The 27,697-nt window shown below is 33.4% G+C and overlaps 1 protein-coding gene across 6 annotated transcripts in view; it reads right to left on the reverse strand.

The window, feature by feature from the left end:
- Positions 1-27,697, reverse strand: part of stumps (DBB domain-containing protein stumps) — a 53,520-nt gene that overhangs the window by 19,582 nt on the left and 6,241 nt on the right. Inside the window, exons 1-6 of one of the 6 annotated variants that reach the window (XM_067276833.1) lie at positions 27,553-27,631; positions 13,707-14,209; positions 9,013-9,151; positions 497-778; positions 224-414; positions 75-144 (exon numbers count right to left, since the gene is read on the reverse strand). In XM_067276833.1, the coding sequence (XP_067132934.1) occupies positions 75-144; positions 224-414; positions 497-778; positions 9,013-9,151; positions 13,707-14,192 (1,168 nt within the window). In that variant the 5' untranslated portion in view covers positions 14,193-14,209; positions 27,553-27,631. Of the gene's footprint in view, positions 1-74; positions 145-223; positions 415-496; positions 779-9,012; positions 9,152-13,706; positions 14,210-18,694; positions 18,726-19,552; positions 19,844-27,552; positions 27,632-27,697 lie in introns of those variants that run through there. The other 5 variants (XM_067276837.1, XM_067276832.1, XM_067276831.1 and 2 more) reach the window with 5 other exon arrangements.

Raw genomic sequence — 27,697 nt, forward strand, 5'->3', positions numbered from 1 at the left:
AACTCATTACAATTCTTAACATAAAAATTCTAATTTGCTAATGTACTATTATATATTAAAGGAAATATTCTTACCATAAACTGTAGACAAATGAGACTTTCTTAATTCCATGGTCTGGATGGATTTTTCAGTTTCAGTCAATTTCTAGTATACAATGATTTTAAATTAACTTATGATAATTTAATAAAATCATTATTATTAATTTATAAATATAAATTTCTACCTTAAAATCATCTAGCAGTTTAGAAATATCATTGTATCCTGCATGATAGGCTAGCTGTGAAGGAATTAAGCCTCTAGAGTTTCGTAGACTACAAGCTTGTGCCGCTCCTGGACATTGGAGCAACTGTGAAGTTAACTCTTTTAAACCGTAACGAGCAGAAAAATGAAGTAAAGTGGGAAGTTCCTCGTCACCTATTTAAGATAAACATATCTGTTTAATTACGAAAGATATTAATTTAAATAAATATTAAGTATATTATTTAAAAGCACTTACATTTCTTTCTTTCTAAATTTTGATAAGATTCTAATAAAGAAAATCCTGGTGATGGTAAATTGTTTTTATTATGTTTGAAATTCTTTGTTAATTGAGCATCTATTTCAGAAAGGGAATTGACTCCCAATGTACTGCAAAGAAAGTCAAATGGAGAGTTGACTACAGAGAGAAGACTGTATAATTCACTCATTTTTGATTCACATTTTAATGGTCTAATACCAAGCAAATAATCATCACACTGGACCAATACATTCATGATTTTACATTTTTGCATCATGTTGTCTGTAAGAAAAATATAAGTTAAATAAGCTATTAATATTTTAAATTTATTGTTCATATTTATTTAATTTATAGAGTAATCACTACGATATATCATTCAATCGCACAAAACCTCGCGCAGCAACAAAAAACAAAAGGTTTATTAAGTATATCGGAAACAAGCAGGACCCTCAAAAATCTATAAATCAATATGTAAGGGGAACTGTGTCAATTACGAGGACCTAAACGTGATATCTAGTGCTTGAAAATCTTAGTTTGAGGTCCACACAACAAATCACAATGTACATTTTGTTATTAGCGAGGTTGAGGCCAAAGTTTCAAATGCAAAAACGTGTACGTCGGACGTTCGGCGCCGCTTTCCTGTAAGCCTAGAAGTTTGACAATGGTGTTTGGAAAGTCAGTGGAATCATGCTTGATATTCCAAACGCCATTGTCAAACTTCTAGGCTTACGGGAAAGTGGCGCCGAACATCCGACGTACACGTTTCTGCGTTTAAAACTTCGGCCTCAACCTCGCTATTATTTGTCTTTTTTGTGCATGTCATAGCAATGTAGCAGAATGAAAAATTTATCTTTTATATTCAAATACATTCAGTATTTGCATATTTTCATTCTATTTCCATTAGTATTTGTAATGTTCAGTTTTTGAAACATCAATCTGATGAAGATCATTAAAGAAGACTGTTCCAAAATACAAGGTTGTGTGTGATTGAGTCGTATTTATTTATTTTTTAAATAAAAAAATTCTTGATATAAAAAACTAAATATAATAAAATTTGATATACATTCAGTTTTTTTTATTATTATTATTATATTCCTATAAATATTCAATTCATTTATATTCTTATTTAATTCAGATATTTATAATTCCTGTAAATATATTAAATAATTACGAACAAAAGCAAAATGAGTATAATAATTTCTTGGCTATATTTGGTTCCAACATGAATTAAGTATAGCTGAACCTGTCTACCTCAAACATATTTATCTAGAAAATCTCTTTACCTCAAAATTTATTTTTTCCCCTGCATTTTCAGCCAAAATTCAATATATTTTCCATGTTTATCTCAAATAATTTCCTCTTGAAACCTCTACACCTCAAAATATGGACTGAAGTGTCAATTACAAATTCAAAGCTCGGCAACTACATTTTGATAGCATAAACTGAAGTTGAGACACACCTCTTGCAATACAGTATATAGATGCAATTAACATTGCTTTTCTCTGTCTACGAGTTTGGCTTGTGTCTTATTGGCCAAAGAAAACCAGGCATCAGAAACTATTGACAAACTAATTTTGTTAAGGTATGTCTAAAATCTTTATTTTGTATAATTTTGTTAAGGTATGTCTAAAATCTTTATTTATACCTAATACAGATGTATACTGTAGTTGTTATTGTATTAATAAAATGTCACACCTACAATCAAACCTATTATTGTTTACTGTGAAGGAACCTCTATATCTATGAACAATTCTGAATGTCAGATGTTAAAGTTATGTAAGATAGAGTAAAACATACAGTGATGTGTGAAAAAAATATGCATTTAAGCTGAACTGCTGTCATATTTTCATTTATTGACTTATTATTGTAATGTGTTGATCAACATGCACATCTGAACAACTAGAACAAATGATTTTTTACAGTACATAGAGAATAATTTCAGTAGGTTGTACACTCCACGATTGGCTAAAACTGCTGCACTTTGTATAGCAAAGTGTCTATGAGGTGCCGAGGAATTTTTTGTCATTCCTGAATGAGAGAAATCAAATGCTCCTCTAACTGTTTTGATCATTGTACTTGAAGATGTATGTAGATTTATTCATGATTTATATTTTTTTATTTCCAGGATTTAATTGTATTTCTGTTGTAATTATTTTTGTATGTATTTGTTATCATTGTGTTTCTTATTTGTTTCGAAAAAATTTCAAATAGTTTCTTATATGTGGTTAGTCTGTACTTTCATACAGTATTAAACAACATAATATTATTTTAAAATAATTTATATTTTTATTCTTATAAAAATAAGAAGATAAATAAAAGCATAAAAGATAAAAAGATAAATAAATAAAAGCATTACTTAAATTACATCAAGAATTTAGTTATTTTATTTTAACTCTAACATTGAAACTGTTGAAACTTATTTGCATTAATTACACACAAAAAATAAACTGGAAATTTACTGTAAGAGAGAAAGATTAATATCAAATATTAAAAGTACTGGAAAAAAGAAACATCGAGATGGATGGTAGCAAAGAACTTAAATTAGAGTTTGGCAAGAGTAAAGGATGATGAACTCATAACGGTACTTATGAGTTACCCACCTGCATGTTGTGCAGCATTGCAGTGGAAATGGAAATTCAAAAATAGAAATTTAAATTTGTCAATTTCACGAGCTACTTTTTAAAATATTAATATATAAAATATTTGTCATATTTTATTTACTAAAATATGATAAATATTTAAAATTATTACTAACATAAATTCTTTTAATTCCTAATACTTATATTCAGCGCCGGATTAAGCCTCTAGCGAGCCCTAGACAAAATTTAAATTGGGGCCTCATTTAAATAAGTTGCTTCTAAACAAATCTTATATAATGTGACATTAGCGTAGCTAGCATGGGTGACACCTAGTGCAGATATCGTGGTGTCACCCCAAGTCACACAGTAGTGTCACCCTTTTTAACTCTTTTATAAAACACTATTGAATTGTAATATCTTCGCACTCGAGCAACTTGAACGCTACATTGAATATGCGATGTCGCGACGTATAAGTTTAGATTTAGAAAAGAAATCATAACCATACATCAGTACTACCATGAGAGGCGGCCCTAGGAATATTTCTAGATGGTGCGAGAGATCTCGTGGTGCACATTACTTCTGACGCACAGGTGGCTGTTGACCTTTTTTTTTTTTTAGATAATGGCTAGTCGAGCGGAGCTTAGTAGAAATTGTTAAATATATCCTTTTCTGTCCTATCTAATTTCTTAAATAATTTTTAACTCGTTTTGAAACAGAGAAATCTTCTGCACTGAAGCCGGGCCCCTCCAAATTACGGGCCCTAGACATTTGTCTACTTTGCTTATTCGATAATCTGGCCCTGCTTATATTACATTAAAATGTAATAAATTCAACTCTGAAAGTCCAATTGAATATGGTTAGAAACAACAATCACACACCTTAAATCGAAGCACATTTATTAACTCTACAGACTATGATTTTTGGACATGTTCAAAGCCGTTCTCAGGTCTTCGTGTCAAATTCTAAAATTCAGACATGAATTGTAATTCTTTAAATTTACCAATCCTAAAATTTGGGTTAATGTTACTTTAGGTAGCCAAGATAGCGGCTCGTCTCTAATTCCAGCAAGGAAACAGTGGGACACACGTTCTAACCTATTCTAATAATTTGGTTGCTAATAATTATGGTAATTTATTAGAATAGGTTAGGTTAGGTTAGAACGTGCGTCCCACTGTTTCCTTGCTGGAATTAGAGACAAGCCGCCATCTTGGCTACCTAAGGTAACATTAACCAAAATTTGTAACTCATGTTCAGTAATTCGAATTTTGGAATTTGGCATGTTCAATGCCCATCCTCATGTCTTTACATATCCAAAAATGTTAGTCTGTAGAATTAATAAATGTGCTAAAGTTTTAGGTGTGCAATTGTTATAAATTCAGCTTACATTACTTCTCTAATAGTTAGATAAAAAGTGGCCATTGTATTAAATTGTTTTCAGTATTTCACAAAACTTAGTTTCCATTTAAAATGATTTTCTCCATATAAATTCGGTAATATATCAATTTAGCTGTTTTCTTGATGTTCTATGTTGTATATTGTGCCTTTTGTGTAATTTTATGCCAGGTCGAATTAATTCCATTTCATCTATTTGTCTGTATATCTACATAACACTTACATTAATTTTGCTACACTCACAACTTGGATTTTTAACTCTAAATATAACTCATTTTAATACATTTTTTGTGAAGGCTTTCAATACAGTACTATATTGAAAGCCTTCACAAAACCCTTACCAATAATAATATACCATATTCCTGCAGAATGTGAACAATATCAACTCCAAACATTGACAAAATTCCAAACACTGAATGAATAATCCATTCTCCACAAACTGTCCCGTCAACACAATTTCTCAAATCAAAAAATAATATATGTACTAGCACATAATATTAAGCACTGTATGGTATGTTTGATTTCTTTAAAATAGTTATTCAGACTTTATTTTAAAAAAATACACATTTTTAAACATTAATTAAACAAATTAAACTTAACTAAATCTTTCATTTATACAAAATTTAGTTATTTCGGACAGTTATCCATTCAAACTTGTCTATGTTGTTTTGTAAGCAATGTGACAGAGCATGATAGATAGTTGAGAATGGAAGGCAACACACGATGCAACATATGGAAGGATAACCCACAAGCAGTGCCGTAACTAGGGCGGTGCCAGTGGTGCCCAGGCACAGGGCATAGACCCTGGGGGGGGCGCAGAAATGACCTGGACCAAGTTTTGGGTCATAGTTTTGGTGCGTAGTTATAGATGCTTGCACCGAGTGCATAAAAGGCTAGTTATGGCCCGCAAGTACCGGAATTCCTTCTATTTTTACAAAACGTTTAATAATTTCAGGATTACATAAATCAAGATCATTCTTTCCATTTTTAAAAGTGCATTTTAAACTGGAAGAGGCAAGCATTATTGAATTTTTTTTTAATCCAGCACTGGGCAAGTTATAACTGCATCAAAAATGAAAGGGTAGATAAATAGGGAAGGATTCCTTTAAATATATAAATGGTCCTGAACCAGAAAAATAAGAAATATGCATATAAATATAAAGTAACATTCACTGAAGAAGTCATAAATAGAAATAAAAAAGAAAAAATTTACATCAGCCGCTGGGGTGAGAGATTATTATTAGATAAGGAAAAAATATGGGACAGTTCTTATAAGGATTGTTCTAAATTTAGGCAATTAAATTATGTTTTTTTTCTCTCTAAATGTGAGCATGTAAAATAAATAAATATGTAAGCAAAATGATAAAAAATACAAAAGTAAAAGTGCACTTCTATGTTCTAAACAACCAGAATTTAAACTTATTACATAATTTAATAACTTAAAAGTAATTAAAACTATGTAATAATTTGCTTCTGTAAAGACAATACATAAAAATAAGTTGAGAAAAATAAAAATAAATTGGCTAAATGTATTCGTGTACATATTTGGTATAATGCATCACCAAGTACACTAAATACTTCTTATTAATAAAAGTTTTATAGGACAAATGCTAATTTTATTGACTGTCATAAAAACAACAAGAATATTATCAACCTATAAAAATTTCTTTCACAAATAAAATTATATGAAGAACATTAATTATTTGTATTACTTCTAGAATTAAATGAAAGATAAAAGAAAAAAGTTAAAATTCAACAATATACAGTATTATTTGGAATCTTAACATTAGTGGGAAAAATATTTTGTTTTATCTTCCCAAAAATTTTACTTTTCATATAAATTACAATAGATTTTATAGGCGTTTTATGGACTTTATTAACAACAAACAAAAATAAGATATAGATGAAGTCATTTTGTACACAAGAATTTGAATTATAGAAGCAGGGTAATTTTAATATGGTAAAATAGGATTTAAATTTAGCATAGAATTCTATGTAAAATTGCAAATAAACTATTTAAAAATTCTCTAGCACTAGAAATACTCCAAAAAAATTAAAACAGAAGTTTTTTTAGAGCATTTTGTCTATTCTAGAGAATGTTTCAAAGAAAACTTGTTTTACAATTAGACATTTAAGCCATTTTGGTATAAATTACATATTATTATGATTCTCTCTCATTCAAATTCAACCAATTATTCTGATCGCTACTGTATTAAAATATTTTAAATGTTGAAACGTATATAATTACATCAATTTAACAAAAGCAGAATGTAAAAATTTTATAGAAAAAAGCTTTTAAAACCAACAAATGTAATTATTTTCTTTAAATACAGAGAGATTGGGGTGATTTGTGTGGGTTGCATTCCTCGAATAATTATATAAACAAAGAGTTATGCAAATTAAGACCAATTATCCTATAGAAATATATTAAAATTTGGGTGGATGAATTTCATAAATATATAACCATCTCTAAAATGTAAACGCTTGATGTTCACATTTCAGAGATGAAAACTTTGCCTGCAACCTCGCTACTATTTTTATTTAACAAAGATTCAACAATTTTTGGTTTTTTTTTAAAATTCTTGCTGTCCTGTGGACACTCAGATTACATCTTTATCAAGTCTATTATGAATTGGGCCAGGCTCAAGGTACGATGAGTGACGACACCTGCCATATTTGAGATGTACCACCCTCTAAAACATGCCTAGGGTTTTTTGACCCATCTAGATCTTTCTCAGGTTCCCAGAGTAGTAGGGTGACTTATGGTAATCACTTGGCCATCTGGGCCTTAACAATTATGTTTAACCTATGTATAACAATGTTTTCGATTACGCATTGTTTATCTGTATATATAAATGAGAATGCTTGTTTGTTTGCTATACACTCCTAGGCTGTTCAACCAATTTCTATGAAACTCGGCATTTATGTTCACATACTTCTAATTTAGATAATGTCATACATCTCACCTGGTATTGATTGGATTTCTATAAATCAATTAATTTTCTGGCTTTACACATAGTGCCATCTATTGGCAAAAAAATTTTAAAAATAATAAACTAAATATAATTCTTATAAAAAGGATATAATTTTAAATATATATATTATATTCACTTAATTACTGTGACAATGAGTTTACTTCAAAGCCCATCCGCAATACTCCTTTCTATCAGTAGTATGGTGGCATTCAAATAGGTAAATTACATAATACAAGGTTACCAGCCTGCACAAAATATGTTTTAAATGGTTTTAATGTTTATTATATTATAGTATTTGATTTATATAATTACAAAGATTATATTATGTAAGGGTTTATCATACCAATTGACCAACATAACACTTTTTAAAGATTCTTTATTCTTCTATTGTACACAATTTAAAGAATTTTCAGAAGTACACTTGGTCACTTGGTGTGATGAACCTTTATGTAACATACCTGTTGTAGTTATATAAATCAACTACTATAATATAAAAGAGGGGTTAGAAGTACAAAATAATCTCAAAATCTTAATCTTTCTTGTTATTTTTTGCCCAGGAAACACTGGACCCATCTGCTAGTATCATATATATAAGAATATTTAAAAAAAACCTTTTAAGAATGTATTACTTATGTGAATGTACTGTACCTCTGAAGAGAAGTACAGTACATGCACGTTAGTAATACTATCATCTGAAAAATGATGCTAGTTGGATGGCTAAGTAGTAAGGCATTAGTCTGCTGCTCTGGATAATCCACAATCAAATCTAGATGGGTGAGAAAAATCTGAAGAATTTTTTTGAATGGTGGACTGTCCTGATATGTCTCATCACCATTTGACTGCATTATAAACCTGTCCAAAATCGTGATAGGACTGAAAATGTCCTCATAGTGTCAACAGCAAAGAAAGAGTAAAAAAAAAAAAAAACAAATGTGCTAGGAATGTGGTTTATTAATAGTTAATATAATAAAGTAGATTTTTTGTGAATAATATTTATTGTTATTACTTGTACATTGCAGTATTTTAAAGACAAGTACAAAGAAGCAGTTGCTATTTTATTTCTTCCTTGCAGACAAAATATGTCTGCAAGGAAGAATGATACAGAAAACAATAGGGTTCTACTTAGTTAATTTATTATCATAAATTTTTAAATTTAAATAAAATATTTTGGAAAAACAACCTTCTCACTAAACAGCATTTGATTGGGTTATTTCAGAGTCTGAGTGTATTATACTATGATAATGATTTTTCAACTAAATATATTTTAAAGCTGTACAATATATTCAAATTAAAAATCATTTAAAAGTGTTTTAAAGTTATATAATTTAAAAATAATTTATTTAGAATGCTTTAAAAGTATGTAATTCTGTAAAGAATGTGTAAGCATTACAATGTGATCAGCCAAAGTCTCGTCATAGCAGACTATTATAGATCCTACATGTGACAACAGAGAAATAAAATGTTAAAATGTAAAATTTTGTAAAAATGATTTAAAAAAAAGTTTAATTTTTTGTATTTAAAATATCATTTATTGTGCATTTATATACAAATAAGGATTCTAAATAGTTACCTGGTATTACAAACTGCAAAGTGTAAGCATTTCTATATTTCACAGGTACTTTGTGGACTCCGTCTCCATTCAATAACACTTGAATTTTTTGTGTTTCACTTATGGGCCTTTTTAATATAATAAATACTTTACCATTTCCCTAGAAATATTTAAATAAATTTTTAATTATATAATTTTTTAAAAATAACAATACAAGCATTATAAATTTCACTTGATCAAGAAAACTTTATAGGAATAATACTTGGTTATTATAAAACCTGGGATGTTGAGGCCAAATAATCCTTATCTGCAGGAATATTTTATATTCTGACCAGGTCAGAATATAAAAAATAATCTATTTTTTATATTCTGACCTGGTAATGGTTTTCATTAAAATTTAATACCAAAGGATATAATAAATGCAGGGTCTTCCAAAAAGAATGTTATGATTTTAAATTACTGTTATTATATTAATTTTTATTTGAGAAAGTTGTAATGTAGATTAAAACATTGGAAAACTATCCAAGTTTTACAGTTGCCCATTAGAATTTCTCAATGTTTACATCTTGTATCAGGCATACATCCAACCAATACTCAAATTCTTCCTATACAGAATATCCATTGTCACTTCTCTCATGGCAGCCATAATACTACAATATCTACAGATTACTTATGTACTGTACACAAGAAGTGATTCCAACTTTACAAACTACAGAATGCAAAATGTTTTCTTTGTTGTGAAGTTGTCGTTATTGTTTATGGCACTTCCTAGAGGTAGTAGACGACAAGACATTTGAATGCAGATGAGCCTGGTGCAATGGTTTTGTCTACAGTCTACACTGTATATAGGAGTCAGGATATTTATTTGGATTAAGTGCTTTTTGAGGGCTGTTCATAAATGATGTCCACACTGGAATGGTGGGAGGGGATTATAAGTTAAACAAGGGAGAGGGGAAGAACTTCAATGAATGTCTATTTTATTTCATTAAATTTTACACAGTTTATGCATTTTATTATTCATAAAGTGATATCCTGAAAAGCACTTAATCCGAATAAATATCCTAACTCCTTCAATGCTTTTGAGTTTCTTTTTTTTGTTTAATTTCTTAAATATACTTGTAAATGTAATATAATTAATAGCTAATATAAATTATAACTTCTCTCTATTAAAAATTGTATTTGTCTATTAAACTGTTTAAACAATGATAACTTACCATAAAAATATTTGATCTGCCATCAAATCAACCTGTATCCTGAAACTTTGGTTTGATATTGTGAAGTAATTTTAGAATGATCAACTATTTTTAATCCAGAAAATAAATTGAATAAATTCTGTGTGGAATGAAAAAATTTGTCATTAATAGCATGAGTTGAAGCATTATTCCTCATTTGCCATCATGCTAGCTAGTACTGTTGACTGGACCTATTTATATGCAAAGTTAGCCACAACTTTGCTTATAAATAAATATATGCTATATATGTAGATCTAATGTATTTCAACTTAACAGAAGATTCAGTCAAGTCTAAGAATATAAACTACAAATAATATGTCTTATCACACAGAGCACTGGTTAATACAGGGTGTTCCAAAATGAATGCTACTATTTTAAATTGCTGTAATTATGTTAATTATTATACAAGAAGTATGCAATGTACTGTACTCCAATCAATAGAGGAACCTCTGAGTTTCATATCACATATCTTGCTTATATTGTGTATTAGAAAATACAAATGCATTAGAATACAGGTTTGGTGTTCTGTCACCAAATTAATGATTCGATTCTGATGAGAGAAAGTCCAGTCAGATTTTTATATTTTTTTTTATTTACACATATATACAGCAATGTACAATATATATACAAGGTTCTCACAGCTCAATGTTGATCGAAAGTCTGGTTTGTTTTTGTTCGTGTTGGTCGCTCGTTCAAACATCTGTTCTCGGTAGTCCTTGGTCTGAAAAGTGAGTGACCAGTTCAAAGTTTGCTTTTCTCTTCTTTCCTGAGCCCTCTATTGGTTCGAATCGGCACATTGCCGACAAGTGCCACAGTGCTCCCCCCAGTGACAATGATATAGGGATCAGAGTGACAGTCTTGTACGTGTGACACAGGGTATCTATCAGGATGAGTAATTGCATTTAGGTGGCGATAGTCCCCGCATGGCTGCCAGTCTCCGTTTGGTTTTTTTACGATATGTAGGGGGCTGGCCCATGCACTCTTTGACAGCTGAATGATTCCCTGTGCCATCATGAACTCAAACTCTTTGCAATCGGCAAGAAGAGTGTCTGGAGATAGACAACGTGGTTTGCTAAACACAGGTGGGCCCTGTGTTTCTATGTGATGATAAACCCAAACCCTTTGTTTTAGTTTGTCCAATCGTGATGGGTTAATGATATTAGGGAACTGGGCTAACAGTTTGTGGAATGATAAGTTGCCAGACACAACTGTGACATTGGTGGAGACTGGTAGCTTCTTCATTGTCATTCCTTTGGATGTAAGTTTAGTCATGGCATCAATCAAGCAATCATGTTTTACGTCAACAAGTAAGTTGAAGTGTCTCAAAAAATTGACGCCCAAGATGGGTTGAACAACATCAGTGATGATAAAGGGCCAGCAAAAGGTTTCACAAAGATTTAAATTTATTGCAAGTAGTCTGGTTCCATATGTTGGAATTTGGGTGCCGTTTGCTGCATAAAGAGTGAGTTTTCCTGTATGAATGGGACAAGCTGCAAATCTTTTCAGTACGACCGATACGTCTGCTCTTGTGTCGACCAGAAAACAAAGTTGGGACGAAGGATCAGCCACGAAGATTCTGTCAATTTGGCATTTGTTCTCTATGGCTGCATAGAGCTGCCTTTCTAGTTTCCTGATTTTTGGAATGAACAAGGTGGGACGCATTTTTTTGCATTTGCACCAAAGTTAGTGTGATAAAAGCATAAGCCACCTTCCAGTTCTTTGTAATGGCGTCATTCTTGAGACAGGTTTTGTCCGTGCGAATCCCGGGAATTTCGAAAGTTGTATCTTTGGCAATATTGGTAGTATGGTGCTCATACTACAGTAGAGAGTTCATTTACTTGCAATGTTAATTCCTGTAGTTGTTTCTCGATTGGGTTACTAATAGAGAATTGTTCCTGTTGACTGATTGGTGTGTGGTTTATGATGGTAATTTCATGTATTTTGTCAACCATTGTGGCAAGTTGCAGCAGACTTTCATTTGCCAGAATAGCTTGAATATTCCTTGGGAGTCTTTGAAGCCACAGTGATTTTAATAGGTCTTTACCAAAGTGTCCATTTGCGAGGTCATGCATCTTAGTTAGTACTATGTGTGACAGGTACCGGTCGCCCAATTCCAGCCCTTGCAATAGTATTTGCAGTTTAGATGTCTGGCTCTCCGAGTATATGTCGATCAATCTTTTTTTGATAGTATCATATTTGTTTTTGGGTGGCTCGGTTACTAGGTCATATACCGATTCTAAGATGTCCAATTCTATCGTCGAGATTACGTAATAGTATTTTGTTATATTGGTGGAGACGTTAGCAATGGCAAACTGGGCTTCGAGTCGAGCGAACCACAGATTGAGATTATTCTTTCAAAATGGAAGTGGCTTGACTGCCACTCGGGAAATTTGCGGAACGCCGGCTGACTCCATTATATCAGTTGAGGAAATTTTTCCAAAAATAAAGGCATAAAATTGCCACTGATCTTCTTAAACTGCAGAAAATAATTAAGTTCCGTTGTTCTGATTCTGTGATTGTACGATGGAGATAGATTGCTATCCCTGAGAGGCACGTGTCTTCTTTGTTCCGGTCACCAGTTTTGTTGTCCTGTCACCAAATGAATGATTTCGATTCTGATGAGAGAAAGTCCGATCAGACTTTTATATCTCTTTATTTACACGTATATACAGCAATCATTGGCATAGCCAGGGTTTTGTTATGGGGGGCCTAGTAGAGGCTGTAATTTTCTGGGGAGGGGCACCAGGTTAACTGGGGAGCCGCACTGTAATTTTCTGGGAAGGGGCACCAGGTTAACTGGGGGGGCCATGCCCACCCATGCCCCTTCCTGGCTACGCCCATGACAGCAATGTACAATGTATGTAATACAATATCTTTTTTTAAATAAAAGAATGAAAATATGAAAGTAAATACAATCATTTTCTTGTTTTCAATGTCAATTTTTCCATAAAAATAATATATGACTTGTTGATTACTCTTCTTTAAAAAAAAGATAAAAAATTGCAGTTATTTTCTGACAATTTTTTCCGACGTAACCATAAACTTATCTATTTTTATTTGTAGACATTGAAAAAACTGCGTTAACATCGACTATTACGTAAAAATTTCTGCCAGACGTCACTTTTAAAGATCAGACACGTTTATCTTGGTTTCAACTGTCAGCAGTTGAAAATATAACATTTTTTGGGTCGATGTTATTTTTGTGTTTTTGTGTCAAAGTCGCAATCAAGAGGATATGTTTTAATTACTGCATCATCTCATACATAGCCAATTTATTACTACTTTTAAAATTTTGTTCACATAAACACGTAACTTATTAAATAGAAGGGGGTTAATGGACTTGCACGTAAAAATTGGCATCTACAATAATATACTACAATCTACCACAGTACGATACAGTGCGTGGCATTAAACGAGTGTTAAAATATAATAATTTATGCATAAATATCAAAGATCTAAATACAAAACGAAAACAATTCTCACCTCTTTAACTTTTCTAGGTGATAATTTAAACTGGGGTTTCTGTATATGCGTCCTTTCTATGATTTCCTGTGTGGTATGAATGACGGCCACCACAAAATCCATATCTTGATCTCGAGCGACTAGATGAGGCCAAGAATCGTAGTATACTAGAGATGCCTTATGAAACGTCGTTACATCCGAATCTAAGATGCCGCACAGCATAGCTACGGTTCGATTCTGTTTCAGTAACTGACCCAGTTCAAAAACCTCCGCAGGATGGGAGTCGATATATTCCAAAAAGTCGGGAGACAGAATGACTAGAACGGCCTTTGAATTGGAAAAACTCTGCACCCTCGAACAAGGAAGAGGAAAAGGGAGATCTTCTAATTTCTCGTGATTGATTTCTAGTGTAACTGGTTCCGAATCCAGCTGAAAACAGTCCGTGAGATACTGATCCCATTCTTTTCCATCTTGACTGTACAAGATCGTCAAATCCGGCGTTGACATGGCAAACTTGGAATCTGCTGAGAACAAATTATCAGTTAAATTTTCCAAAAATAAATTTCTTAATCGCAAATCTTACATTTGCTGGCAAATAGAAAATCAATTACAAAAACATAATAAAAATTTACGGCATTCGAGAAAGTTAACTTTACTATTTTTCATTTGACTTAAATAAAAAAACGTAAGTAAATCTACAAAAATAATGTAATTAGTCTACAATATTATATAGTAAATTCGGTATTCAGTTATCTACTTTTAGATTACGAAAATAATGCTAAAATGGCTAATACAATTCTGATGTAAATTATCCATCCCCTCAGACGTGCATTTTATAAATGCCCTAGAGATTGTGATAAAATGAATATTATTGTATAAACAGAGTTGGCTTCATAGTGTGTGATCTGTGCATTTGTACACTTGTATGCTTATAATACTTTAGAGGGACTTTGTGCTCGATCAATGCTGGAAAATCCAACTTGTTGTCCACTTTATTGGCGCCCCTCCCTCCTCCAGAAACACATATAGTTTGTCTTGGAGACCATTTGGGCGCCCCTCTGCGAGTGGCGTCCGGTGCACGATACACCCCCTCGCTACGCCACTGCTTGTGAAATAATGTGTGCACTTGTAAACTTTACCTAGGGCCAAAATACCGTCATGGTGCACTGCCTTATCCAATCCTACAACTGCTAGCCATTTTATAAAATGACTAGGTCTAATCTGCTGCGTGCTCACAGACCACTAGTGATCAATGATCACACTTTGAGATTCACTACCCTAAAGAATGACTCGAGTTAACACGAGTCGTCAGCATTCTATCGAAAGAAAATTCTGTAAGATTGTTATCCTATATAACTGAAAGATGTCCTTGGTACTTATCTGAACTAGATGGGCTAGACAGAGATAATATCTTTAAACACAACATCAAAACACTCATCTTGGAAGAAGATCAAAACATATTTTGTAGGGGGGGATCTGTTAACTTTGAGGTTTCTGAACTTACAAATATTTCGTGTAAACTAATTACAGCTATTATTAGCAGGCTACAAAAAAAGTGAAAGATAAAACGTTCGAATGGAAGGGAGTAGCAAAGTTCTAACTAATTACGTAAAACGTTAAATTAAAACGGGGATTAACGTTCTTCAACTGGTAGATCACGATCCTCCCAGACTCAAGGTCTTCCAGTTCATTATAGAGGGCGATTAGTTAAAGGTTGAAAAATATGGGTTAAAACAATGGAGGATCCATAAATCTTTAGAGATTCCGAATATCGAACTTAGTATAAATTTAGGCGCAAAATCGCTTGGTTGCAAATTCTCATTATTTTGTATGGTTTATGTTAGCGATGACACGACAGAAAGAGGAGCGAAAATGTCGTCAATGAAAGCGTCACCGAAGCCAAATCATCATCATGGATATATTTATTTCAAAATAGAAATATCCTGACATTCCCACGCATAAAAACTCCGCAAGAAAGATGCTATAAATAACTCGGAAACAGACATCAATGAGTACGGTGACACCTAATGCCCAACGATATCATCCCCTCGACTGAAAGCTCGATGCGGATGACAAAACACGATACCATTAACAAAAAACTGGAAACTCTCAGCAATTTTTTCATCAATAACACACAATAAAGCATTTTAAACTCATCTGGAATGTTTGCACTGGAAAGAAAATAAAGAGAAAGTGTGTAATTCGAGGCCGCAAAAGTGGGCCATACACATGGATCGCATAGAAAAAAAAATTCTTTGTAGGCCTACGTGTTTACAAATATACATTTTTTTTTTTTTAATTTCTAATTACAAACGAGTTCGGTTGCCATTGTAACGTAACGCATTAAATATTGTTGGGATTTACGTCCGTTATAACGAAATTGAAACGGTCGCCATTTTCTTTTCGGTCATTTTTTTAAAAATTGTTTCGCATAATTAATGTGAAAAAATTTAAAAACGTTTCCTCTGGTTATTTCAGAATTCTGGGAAATTTAAATGGAGGACAGAAATTAAGTTTTGTGTAGCGCTTAAGCGACGTGTTTACAACGTATCTTAAATATCAAAGATCGCAATCATTGACGGATTCGGAGATAAACACCGTACAGACGGCTTCGTTAAAACTGTAAGCGGTTTTTTTCCACTTAGAAACGTCTTTCTAACAATAAGTAATAATTTAAGCATCACAAAACCATTTCGAAAGACGATAATTACAGCATTATTTGTAATTTACGAGGAAGAAAAATGAAAATTGTGCAACGATTACATACAACTTTGCAACTTTTTATATTACAAAATCAAACAATTTACGGTTTTACAAGAGCCAGGGAGGTTTATTAATTTAAAAATGAGCAAACTAAATAATTTTTTTTTTTACTGTTTTTATCGTTTGCTCCTCCGAGCCTTAAGTCTGGTATATGCAAATATGGCATTTATATTTTAAAATATGGTAAATTTGACTTACAAAAAAATAAAAAAAACCTGCCTTATAGTCAAATTTACCATTTACTATACAAAAATACGTAAAATTGCCTTTTGATTTCGTTGGTATAATAACTTAGACTACAGGAAATGATGTAATTGTCGGGTTGTCATCGTCTTCCTTGTTGAAAGACAATGAAACGTGGCAACTTTCTTTCTTTTTTTTTTTTGTTCTATGGCCTTGGTAACTCGAAACCCGACAATTCTACTTTTGTTACGCATTCGAAAAATTTATACGAACGAGTTACGTTCAACAAATTATTTTCCCAACGTCGCCATTTTGAACACGATATTTGTACAGCTGTTGAACCGTGTACAAAGAAACCATAGAATTGATCTAACACTTGGTTCCCGATCCAAAGATCGGAACAATTTAATTAATTATTTCTTCTGAAAACTTAAAAAAAAAGTCTGCATTTTTTCGGACTGAAACATCCTCCATTCAATAAGTTAAATTGCTTTTTTTTTTGTGTGTGTGGTCCGCATCTTTTGATCTTCGTCTATGAGTTTAGCAGACTGAAAGGCTCTTTTTTTAGTTTCTTTTCTTTGGAGAGAAGGCTTTTACTCCTTTATTAACTCGAGATACAAATAGTAACGGGGGAGTGAAGAGGGTGAATATGAAAAGATTGAAACTCTGCGAGTTGCAGGGGTGTAGAAGACGAGGAGAAGGAAAAAAAATCGACATCTGCAGATCGCTCCCAACTTCTAGGCAGGAAAAAAAATGAAAAAATATATTTCTAGAATAATTGGAAGTCGTTCCGAAGGAAGGAACCAGTTCATAAAAGTCGAATTTCTCAGAAAAAAAACAATAAAGAATCTCTCGCACCGAAATATTTTAGCGCAGAACCCATTTTTGAGAGCCATTTCTGCGGGTTTCTTTTTTCTTTTAGAATTTTGAATCCATTCCAATAAAGCAAAAGCATGCGAACGTACTCATTACACAATTAAATCTAATTTACGATAATAAATAATTATAAAATTAAGCGATTTTCTACGTCTGAAATAGTGTGAACACATTCTGGCGATTTTTAATTGCGACACTCCCGTTAGTCGGCTCTTTTCTCCGAAAACACGCAAACAAACACGGATTTTTGAGTGCGGTTTCTTCACATTCCACGCGATTCTCGTAGATTTCTGTTCTTAATTTGCAGAAAAAATTACAAAAAGTACCGAAGAAAAGAGAAGGACGTTCGAACGTTTGCCTTGACATTGAATGCGGAGAAGTGTTCTGGCGCCATATGGACACGTGCACATGTGCAAGGCATGTGTCCTCCGAAGACCTCATTAAGCGAGGGGGGAGCACAGGGATTTTACCCTTAGATCCAGCTGCGTTTTTCCCTACTCTTCTTCCCCCCTTTGGCGTACGATCGAATACATTTTTACGGTAGCTGCCCTCGTAACAGAAGCTACCGAATTCTTCTGGGACGTGCAACAGATTAGGAAAAAAAGAGGTATCCTGTCGGGATTCTACAACAGTTTCCGGTAAGAGGAACGTGACACAGTAAAGGAAAAAAAAACTGGGTCCTGGGTATACAAAAACGCGTGAACACACCATCAACTAACGCCTCATTTTCTTCAATTTATAAATAAACGTTCAAGGAGAATATAATTCACGTCATTAATAGATTATTATCGTTATTTATCGTGCCTTCGTTAAAGATAATTGTAGTAAAACTCAAGACGTAAGGGGCACGTGACACAACCAATTCGACGAACTTCCCCCTTCGAACGACAAAGACTCGAAAACGTTATCTGAAGGTCAAAGAGTGACGCGAGATTTCTTTACGTCGCGTGACGTTTTAACAATTTCGGATGCGTAAACGAGTTTCCATCTCTTTGTTCCCCTTTTGCTATGGTTACCAAAGCGTAACCGGTCAGTTAGGGGTCCCACACTCGGTTAAACAACCTGTAATAACAGAATATTAGCTTACTCTAACGCGTAAAGACACGAAAATTATTCGATATCCCCCTCGAAGACGCGTTTTAAACGAAATTTGGAGCTTGAACACTTCAAAAGAAATGACTACTCACCCGTAAACCTCACTTTTCCATTGTTCTCTTCAGTAGTAATTTAAATGGATTGAAAGCAAGATAATGTCCTACTGTTCAATATTTCCCTTAGCAACAGCTGATTTTAATTAAGGAAGAGAAAGGAGGAACTAATAAATTAACTCAGGATATAATTTATAAAGGAACCGAAACAAGGAACTGTATAAAAGTTGATAATGCAAAGAACGAAACAACGAGGATTTTTTTAAAAATCGAAAGAGTTGAGCGCTTGTTTAACGTTTTCCAATGTTAAAATTTTAATTAATAAACGTTTGAGTAACGTTTCTGCCAACGTCAGCGAGTATTTAGAGAAAGAAAAGGGCATTTAACACATTTTCCGTGCTTCGGAGGGTGGAAAATGCAACAACAAAACGGGTTCAACGAATTTAAAAAAGAAAGCCGATGTTTATTTTAAAATTTGGAACCGTCCAAGTATTTTCTCGTGCCCCCTTTTTTAAGTGTTTATTAACGAAAGAGAGACCAATGGCCCTTAAAAAGAGATCCGATCTCATAGAACATCTCCCGCTTTCTTATTCATCATCGTAGTTCCTACCGTTTCCGACTGTCAACTTGTTTGTTTTCACAACTCACTTTCTTAAAAAGAAAAAGGGGCCCGCGCTTACCAAACACAGAAATGAATATTCGAATAATGGAAGTGCCGAAAATACGATACAAGCGCCGCCACTTTCGAAGGTATTTACACGAAATCCTAGAAGATACCGACGGATCCGAGGAGCATTTTCGAGCGAAACAACCGAAAATTTATGCCGGCAACCACAATTTTTTCCATAAATTTGCCAACTGAGCGGAATTTAAGGAGATACAAGTAATAGATCTTACCCTTGTGAGCAGCATTTGGCCAAATACTGGAATCGATCCACTTCCCGTATCTCAAACGTCCCATCTTTTAACTGTAAACGCGCGCATACCGACACAGAACGGCTCCTCCGCGAACAGAGGGAGGTGTTACACTCGCAATCACGTGACACGGTGATAGAGGACGGTTTCCTCCCGGTTTACTATTACACTGACCATTCATTCCTACGAGGAAACGCCTTTTACAGATAAAAAGAATTCATTTGCGTGCAGACTGGCTTTAAATTCGAAATAATTAAATTCTTTATTTAAATAACACTCCCCGAGAATTGCTAAAAGCTATATTTTTAGCGATTCTCTAAATGTGCAACGCGTGCTTCAGTTATATTATACAATACACCGTGGGATGGTACGAATCGGTGGCAGGCATTACGTAATTCGCAGCAGGAACAGATTTAGGTGAATCTTTATAGATTTTAGTACCTTTCAACTACGAAACCTCGGCAATGAGAGGGGGGTGCAAAAGCTATAGATGCACCCCTAACAACAGCCTAAGAGAGTATTTTCTTACAAACAGCAGGGGGAGATTCTACGACTTGTACCAAGAAAACCCGCTTTCATCCTCACTCGAAATCACTTACAGCTAGATCCTAATCCAAAATTATGAAGCTTTATTGTCAAAAGAACGACCATTTTTCTAGTGAAACAACAAAAAAACTCGTTGAATCATACAGAAATCCAACTGATGCCCATCGTTGTATCAGTTTAACGCTTTACAGGGAGAGATTCTTCGACTTGTAGCAAGAAAAACCGCTTCCATTCTCACTCGAAATCACTTATAGCTGGATCCTAACCAAACGAGAGATCAAAAACTCTGAAATTTTACGTAAAAAACTGCCATTTTCTCAGTGAAAAATCTCGTTGAACCATACAAAAACTTCAGTTGACACCACCGTCATGCCTCACGTTTCATACTTTTTCTGCATTTTTTTAATATCCGGAGGAAACTGCATAATTTATAAAGCATCCAGAATGCATAAATCTGGTCCAGGAACACAGAAATTGGGGTGAATTTCACTTCCTTTCGGGACATCTCGCTAACGTCACGTGTCTTCGACAAGGTGTGGTACTTTGATCCTTGGAGTCATTAACGCAAATTAACTGATCTTGGGTCAATTTATAAACGACAGGATGTGACTAGGACGTCCGGTTAATAACGCCTCCGTTCTGTTTATAATTACGTTGCTGCTTACGTAAATAACTAGTTGTGGTTCCCCCTCTTTCGAGCGAGGAGAGCGAGACAATTTTTGATCAACTCGATACACTTTAATTGATTGAATATCTAGCAATCACTCAGTCGTAACTGTTAGTGGCTCAAATAACAGTAAGGAGCACGATATGGAAGGGATTTCTTTATTTACTAATGAAACACAGCTAAAGAATGTTTAGTAAATGAGAAAGTTCGTAACCTTTCGTGCCCTGTGACCGAAGCGCGTAGTGTGTCGCGTGGTCGGTTCGCATCGCACGCGAGTTACTGTATTTACTATCTACAATAAAAATAGTTATCTTTATTATCACATCCGTTAAATTGACCCAATTTAAAAAGGTAGAAACGCAAAACTTTTATCTTTAGCTCTTCGAAAAAGAGATGCGATCGGTTTAACTGCGCGACACGCGAGAGCGAGCGATTTCTCAAATGTCGCATCGCGTCCTGCATCTGACCCAAAAAAATATTATTATTATAGATTTTAACAATTCACATAACGGAAATACTGTCGCAACGAATTTATAAAGAGAACGGGATCATAAATCGTACAGAAATCTCGATATTTTACGAAATAATCGCGAGCGCGACGCGACGTTCGCGAGTCGCAGCGCGCTTGAATAAGAGGATATCACTCAAAATTATGCTGCATTAACAATTCCAGAGCTAACTTTAACGCGCCGGAAAGATCTGGTATGCGCTTTTTTAGCGTTATAAGCCTATTTTACTGCTCAATTACGCACGAAAACCCGCTTACAACGAAACGAAATCACCTGCAGAATTCCCCTCTAGAAATTAAAACCATGCTGTTGCAGAACTTTCCTAGACTTCAACAGCGAATCTAAACAAGCAGCAGGTTAATTTGTTAACTAGAAACAGGAAGGCGGCAACGAACAGACAGACAAACGAGCCAAAAATATGCAAACATAAATTAACAAGAGTTCAACGTAAAATTCCCATCACAATTACTGGAATTCCACAAACGAGGACATCAAAAATTCGGATTCTGCAAGAGAAATACTCTATTTATATATAATTAATGTAACAGGATAGGTCAGAGATATTTTTCTAGACGGGGGCCATAATTCATTACGTCATAAAGTATTACATAAATTATTGTACAGTCGGATTCTCGTATCCAGAAAAGGATGTCGACCTTCTCCAACAAGAGGGGGAGGAAAAAAAACTTATCTTCTCATCATCTATGCCATATTTATTAATTAAAAAAATATATAAATTAAATTTTTACAACTCTAATTCGTAGAATTTGGGTATGGTTCTAAGGAAGTAGAAATTAATTTCCTGTTTATCGCCCTTCCTATCTATAATTATAGATGTAAAGTGATGTGACGTTCAGACAACTTTACGTAATATCTCGTGCCCATAAATATTTATAGGCACGAACTGAGGCATTGCCAATATCTAACACACGTTTATCTTGTGTTTAAATTAATTTAAATCGCGCATTTCGCTTTTAAATATGCTCAAAATCCAGATATAATCGAATCATCTGGAGAAGGATTAGGTATCTTTCTGTGCCTATAAATATTCATAGACACAGAATAAAGCATTGTAAACGTTTTTTTCTTGTGTTTAAGTTCATTTAGATGCAAAATTTTACGTTTAAATCTATAGAAAATGCTTAAAATCCACAGATAATCCGATTATATCTAGACTTTTAAGTCTAGAAAATGCTCGAGGAAGATTTTCACGGGGATTAAGCATCTTTCTGTGCTTATAACTATTTATAGGCACGAACTGAGGCATTGTAAACATTGCACACTCGTTTTTCTTGTGTTTAAATTAATATAAATGAGGAATTTTACGTTTAAATTTATAGAAAATGCTCAAAATCCAGAGACAATCGGATCATCTGGATCAATTTAAATGCTCGAAGGTATCGAAAATTTCCAAAATCTGTTATAAAAATTCATTTAGGGCAACCAATTTTTCGGTAATATGGTTTAAATCTATTGTGGCTGGCGCCTGACTCATCTTTAATACCGCGCTCCATTATGGAAACGGGTGACGACAGGAGAAAATCTTAACTGCTTCCGTTTCCGGTTTTGGTACGTACTGAAAATCCGCAGACATCGCTAAAGTAGCCAAATTTCTTGGTACGGAAATCACTTATGTCTATCTACTTTCGGCCATTTTTCAGTTAGAGTGGGTTCAATTGCTGCAGACAGACAAACAGTCAGACACTCGAAACTTGTCAAATTACATTTGGAAACTTCAGAACGTATTATGGCATTATGACATTATGACGAATACATTTCTCTACCTTATTCACTTCTTTACAAGAAGAATAACACTAGGAACGGATTTAAACGAGCTTACAAGGATCTTTAATATAAATATGGGCCTCAGCACGTGACTAAACCTTCGTCATCTTGCCTCACACCCAGTCGGAACACTACACAAAAATGCATCCAATACCTCATGATTTATCTCTCGCAATTAAAGTATTCGACAGTTAATTAAGGACAGGAGTCGAGTCAAAGGTCACCCAATTTGGCAGTGGTCGCGACCCCTGCCAAATTGGGTGACGGCAGTTAGTGAGATCAGCTAATTTAAATCAATTCGTCACGAACACGTGCTTAATTGTTTGATAAACAGCAATTAACACGAAGCACGAGGAGGGAAAAACCTACAACTCATTTTCTTTTTTGCATGTCTGTTTGTCTGTTTGTTTGTTCCTTCACCCCTAATTACTTTCAATTTGTTTTGAAGGACGAATGAATGCAAATCGTTTCGAGAATTCCAATCTCATGTTTTTCCTTTAAAAAAAAAATCACTATTTTTCCCTAAATTTAATTCGGTTGAAATACGATTTAAACTTTAATTAATCTACATTTTTAACTTTAAATATTTAAAACTTAATAATTTACATTTTCTCACTCATTTTCTTTGGATAAATAGTTGAGATTTTTATAAATTCCCATTGAAAATCAGTAAGGTTACGGGGGTGAAGCGTAGAAACCATTATTAATTTTTTTTAAAAAAACCGCTTCTTCGAATTGAAAATATTATTTTAACTCGAAAAATCACGCAAATATTTTTTCATGCATCAAACAAAAGGCGTGGGAAACTTTAGATTATTGAACAAAACGGATGTAAGGGGTGAGGCAAGATTAGTCCTCCCTACGCAAATGGATCAACCCATGAGAACATTTAATATCTACGTTATAAAAAATTTATAATAAAATAATATAAATATGTGTTTTTTAATCGCTTTAACATGATTTTTGTAATTTTTTAAACAATTTAAACTATATTATCGTGTGCCATCTCCCCTCTTTTAACGCTTTCCTTTGGTGAAAATCCCCTTGAATTGCTTGCGCCATAAATCAACTTCCCGAGTGGTTTTCCGTTCAAATTATAACAGAAACTGTACTAAAAACTTAATGGAACCAACTCGTGGATCAAATGGAAGGAGGTTCGATGCTTCAAGGACAAATTTGGGAATTCTTTGCTGAAGTCTCTTCGTCGAGAAGTATGGAAAAAAATAATTAGATAAGTGAAAGATACTGACAAAAACTTGCCTTCAGACATCGAAAAGAACCTTAAAAAACTAAAATTGGGCATTTCGGACGTGAAAAACAGTTACTTTTCCTCTCTTTTATTGAAGATTTAGCCATTAGAATATCAAAAAAAAAAAAAAAACTTCAGGATTTATTTATATATTTCTACAAAAATCCATAACCTTTATCAATCTTCTCGAGTAGTAGTATCATTTTAACACTTAAAAAAACGAAGAAAACAATTAAATTTTGGTAACAAGACACTCGAAAAGTCTCGAGTGTCGCCCATCAAACGGATAACGAAGAAGCCATTGTGCCTTTAACAGGTAACAAATTGCCACTAGCGGTCAATGATTCCATATTCGATTGTTCCATAACCCAGTGATAAAGATCAATCTGCGCATACTCAGTACTAGCAAACAATCTAAGAAACACCGGATGAGTCTGGCTTGGATAAATAAACCCTGTAAGGAAATCGAGAGCGATTTTCTATGTATAGAATGACGCATCTGTGAAAGACCCGCGTATTGTAGACGAAGGTGAAACAAATTCCCATATGTTACCCCGGATGTTATAGAAGGGAATTTAATAATAAACATTTACTACAACATCTTCATGCCCGTCACGTATCCCTATCGGCTTTCTATATCTATTTACAGGTATTTTTATGATGCTCTTACGCGTGGTTCCTCCTTTACGAGGTTCTTACGCGTGTGGTTTCTTCTTTACGACGTTCTTTTCCGTGTTTTTTTTATGTCGCTAATTAATTATTACGCATTTATTTGTAACTTAATACTTGTTTTGTCTTATTAACTGTAATTTAAGTGTCTTTTCGCTCATATTTTTTATGAAATTTAATATTCCTGAAGCACATTTTTGTATCGTCTCGTATGACATATTATCGATGGTTTCTTTAACTTTTTTTTTAAATTCTACCATCAAAGCGGAGTAAAATATGACATTTATACGAAAAATTTAGAAATTCCTTTAAAAAATTCGTTATAAAAGTGATTTGCATAATATCCTTTCGGGAATTTTTGCTTACACGAAGCGTTGTTTATTTGTTAATGTCCTATATATAAATATTTTCGAAATTCCAGCATTAAAATTTACAAAGTATATAAATAATTATATATTTTTTCAACTTTATAATGATTTTTTGAGAAATTTTTAATACAATACAATCCCAGACACGAGTTATAGACAGCAATCTCATCCATTTAAAATTGTCTGAGTCATTAACAAGTTATCAGCTACATACGGCGTGTCTGGTCACTGAAGCACTGCAATTTTTTGATTTTTTTCTTGCCATTTTCGATGTACAGTAGCTTTATTTTAAAATCTAATCCAAAGAGTAACGTCGCCAAACCAATTAACTTGCTGAATATCCGTCCTATCAATTACAACGTGCCTTGTGTGGCACATGGTCGGTATTTTTGAAGCAGAATTTTGGGCATTGTCACGCTTGAATTTAAAATATTTTTGAATAAAATTCTATTAAATTATCAAATTTAACAGCATACGAGCCATATTTACGTTTTTTACGAAGCAAAATCGTGAAATAAAACCATTAGATGTATAACGATGGCATTCAAAATATTTTATTTGTTAAATGATACCTTCAATTTAAAAAAAAAAAAAAAAAGATTAAATACTTTTTAAATTCGTGAATAGTTACTTAGTATATATATATATATAATTTTTTTATTATTATTTTTCAAGATAAAATTACAATATTCTATCTCCTAACAACAAACACTCGTACAGCACTTCCATGTAAGTTTATGTTGCTGTCAATCATGGCTCTCTTTTTTAAAATTTTTATTTTGACTCGAAACCATGTGAATTCTCTTCTACATTGTTATTAGAAGAGTGTGAACAAAAGAATTTAAAAATGTTTATCATCTAGCAGCTGCAGGAAGTGCCGTGTATCTATTATACTATGCATCTTTCCAGTTTTTTATGGCATCGGCGGTCATTTAGGCGTGTGAACCTCGGAAAAAAACTTGAAAAATATCCAAAATTATCGAGAACTTTTCTTATTTAACGTAGAAAAACCTCTTTTTTTTCTATCCGAAACTTTATTTTAAATCAAGGACGGATAGATAACGTTTCTTAATTGAAAAAAGAAACTAAACGTTTGTTGCAATGAATGAGTAATCGTCCTCCGCTGCCATAGGCTGCATTTCAGGAACGATGACGAATTGTTTTTGTTTAATATTAATTACTTCTTTGTTCCTCTACATGATTCATTAATTAAAACAAACTGTATGCAATTTAAACAAAATATATTATCACCCCCGTAGAGAAGTTTCGCTAAGATAACCTCATTTTATCCTTATTAATGATTGTGTTAATTATAATTAACGATTTAAAAATCGTTTCTGGAAGCATTTCCAGTGTTTAAATCGTGTTTTTTTTTCCAATTTGGCTCTTAAACTGTCGCTTCGTATGAAGGCAGTTACGCATTAAACACCGTCTTTTTGAGCACCACCTATGGCATACCCTGGAGTGATAATTACGAGAAGATATCTCCTCCCAAAATACTAAGCATACCTTCCTGTTGTAGGGTCAATTCATGAAAATTTATAGTAAAATTCGTGAAATTGATACAGTACTTTGCTTTACAATCCGTGAAAATTGCGCCTTTGTCGTGCATTTACCTGCTCTTAATTGTGTACGTGCATACTACTAAGCACAGTTAATTAAATACGTTTTGTAGCTTTATCAATTATCGATAATCATTATAATTAAGTAGGAAATTTATTAAAGTTAAATATCGTTAACGAGACGAGTTAACAAAGCACGTTTAACAGTACATAATCGCGTTTACACTTATCAAATTCTCTTCCTCGTACAATATCCTTCCTTCGTTAGAAACATCAAAAATGACGACTTCTGTGCCTATTTACAACAATTTAAAACGGTTTTAAATAAGGAAATTACACCGACGTCACGAAATCGAGACGATTTGGCCCTAGTAAATTAGGCCATTGATACAACTAACACATCAAAGTTCCGTTATTATTTTTTCAAGGATCGACCGTACAAATTCGAATGACAGTAATATTTTGTGGCCAATGAAAATGATTAAAATAGGCAATGCTCGGGTTGTAAATTTCATATAAACACTTAAATGTTATAATTTCAGCCATTTTAAAACGGACGTTGCCCGAAAAAATTTACTTCTTTAATACGAATTAATTAGTTAAATACTGAAAAATTTCGACACTTACTTCGCTTTGTGATGTCTTCGCCACTCAACACGTGTTTTATGACTAAACCACAGTCAACACTACTCGACCCTCTGTACACCGCCGTCTGGTGTTCGCTGCAAGTACTACGATTCGATAATCACTTTCTCTTTACGTAATTGTATGA

Source organism: Centruroides vittatus, unplaced genomic scaffold, assembly GCF_030686945.1.
Source record: "Centruroides vittatus isolate TY-2023 unplaced genomic scaffold, ASM3068694v2 contig_717, whole genome shotgun sequence".
Taxonomy (NCBI): Eukaryota; Metazoa; Arthropoda; class Arachnida; order Scorpiones; family Buthidae; genus Centruroides; species Centruroides vittatus.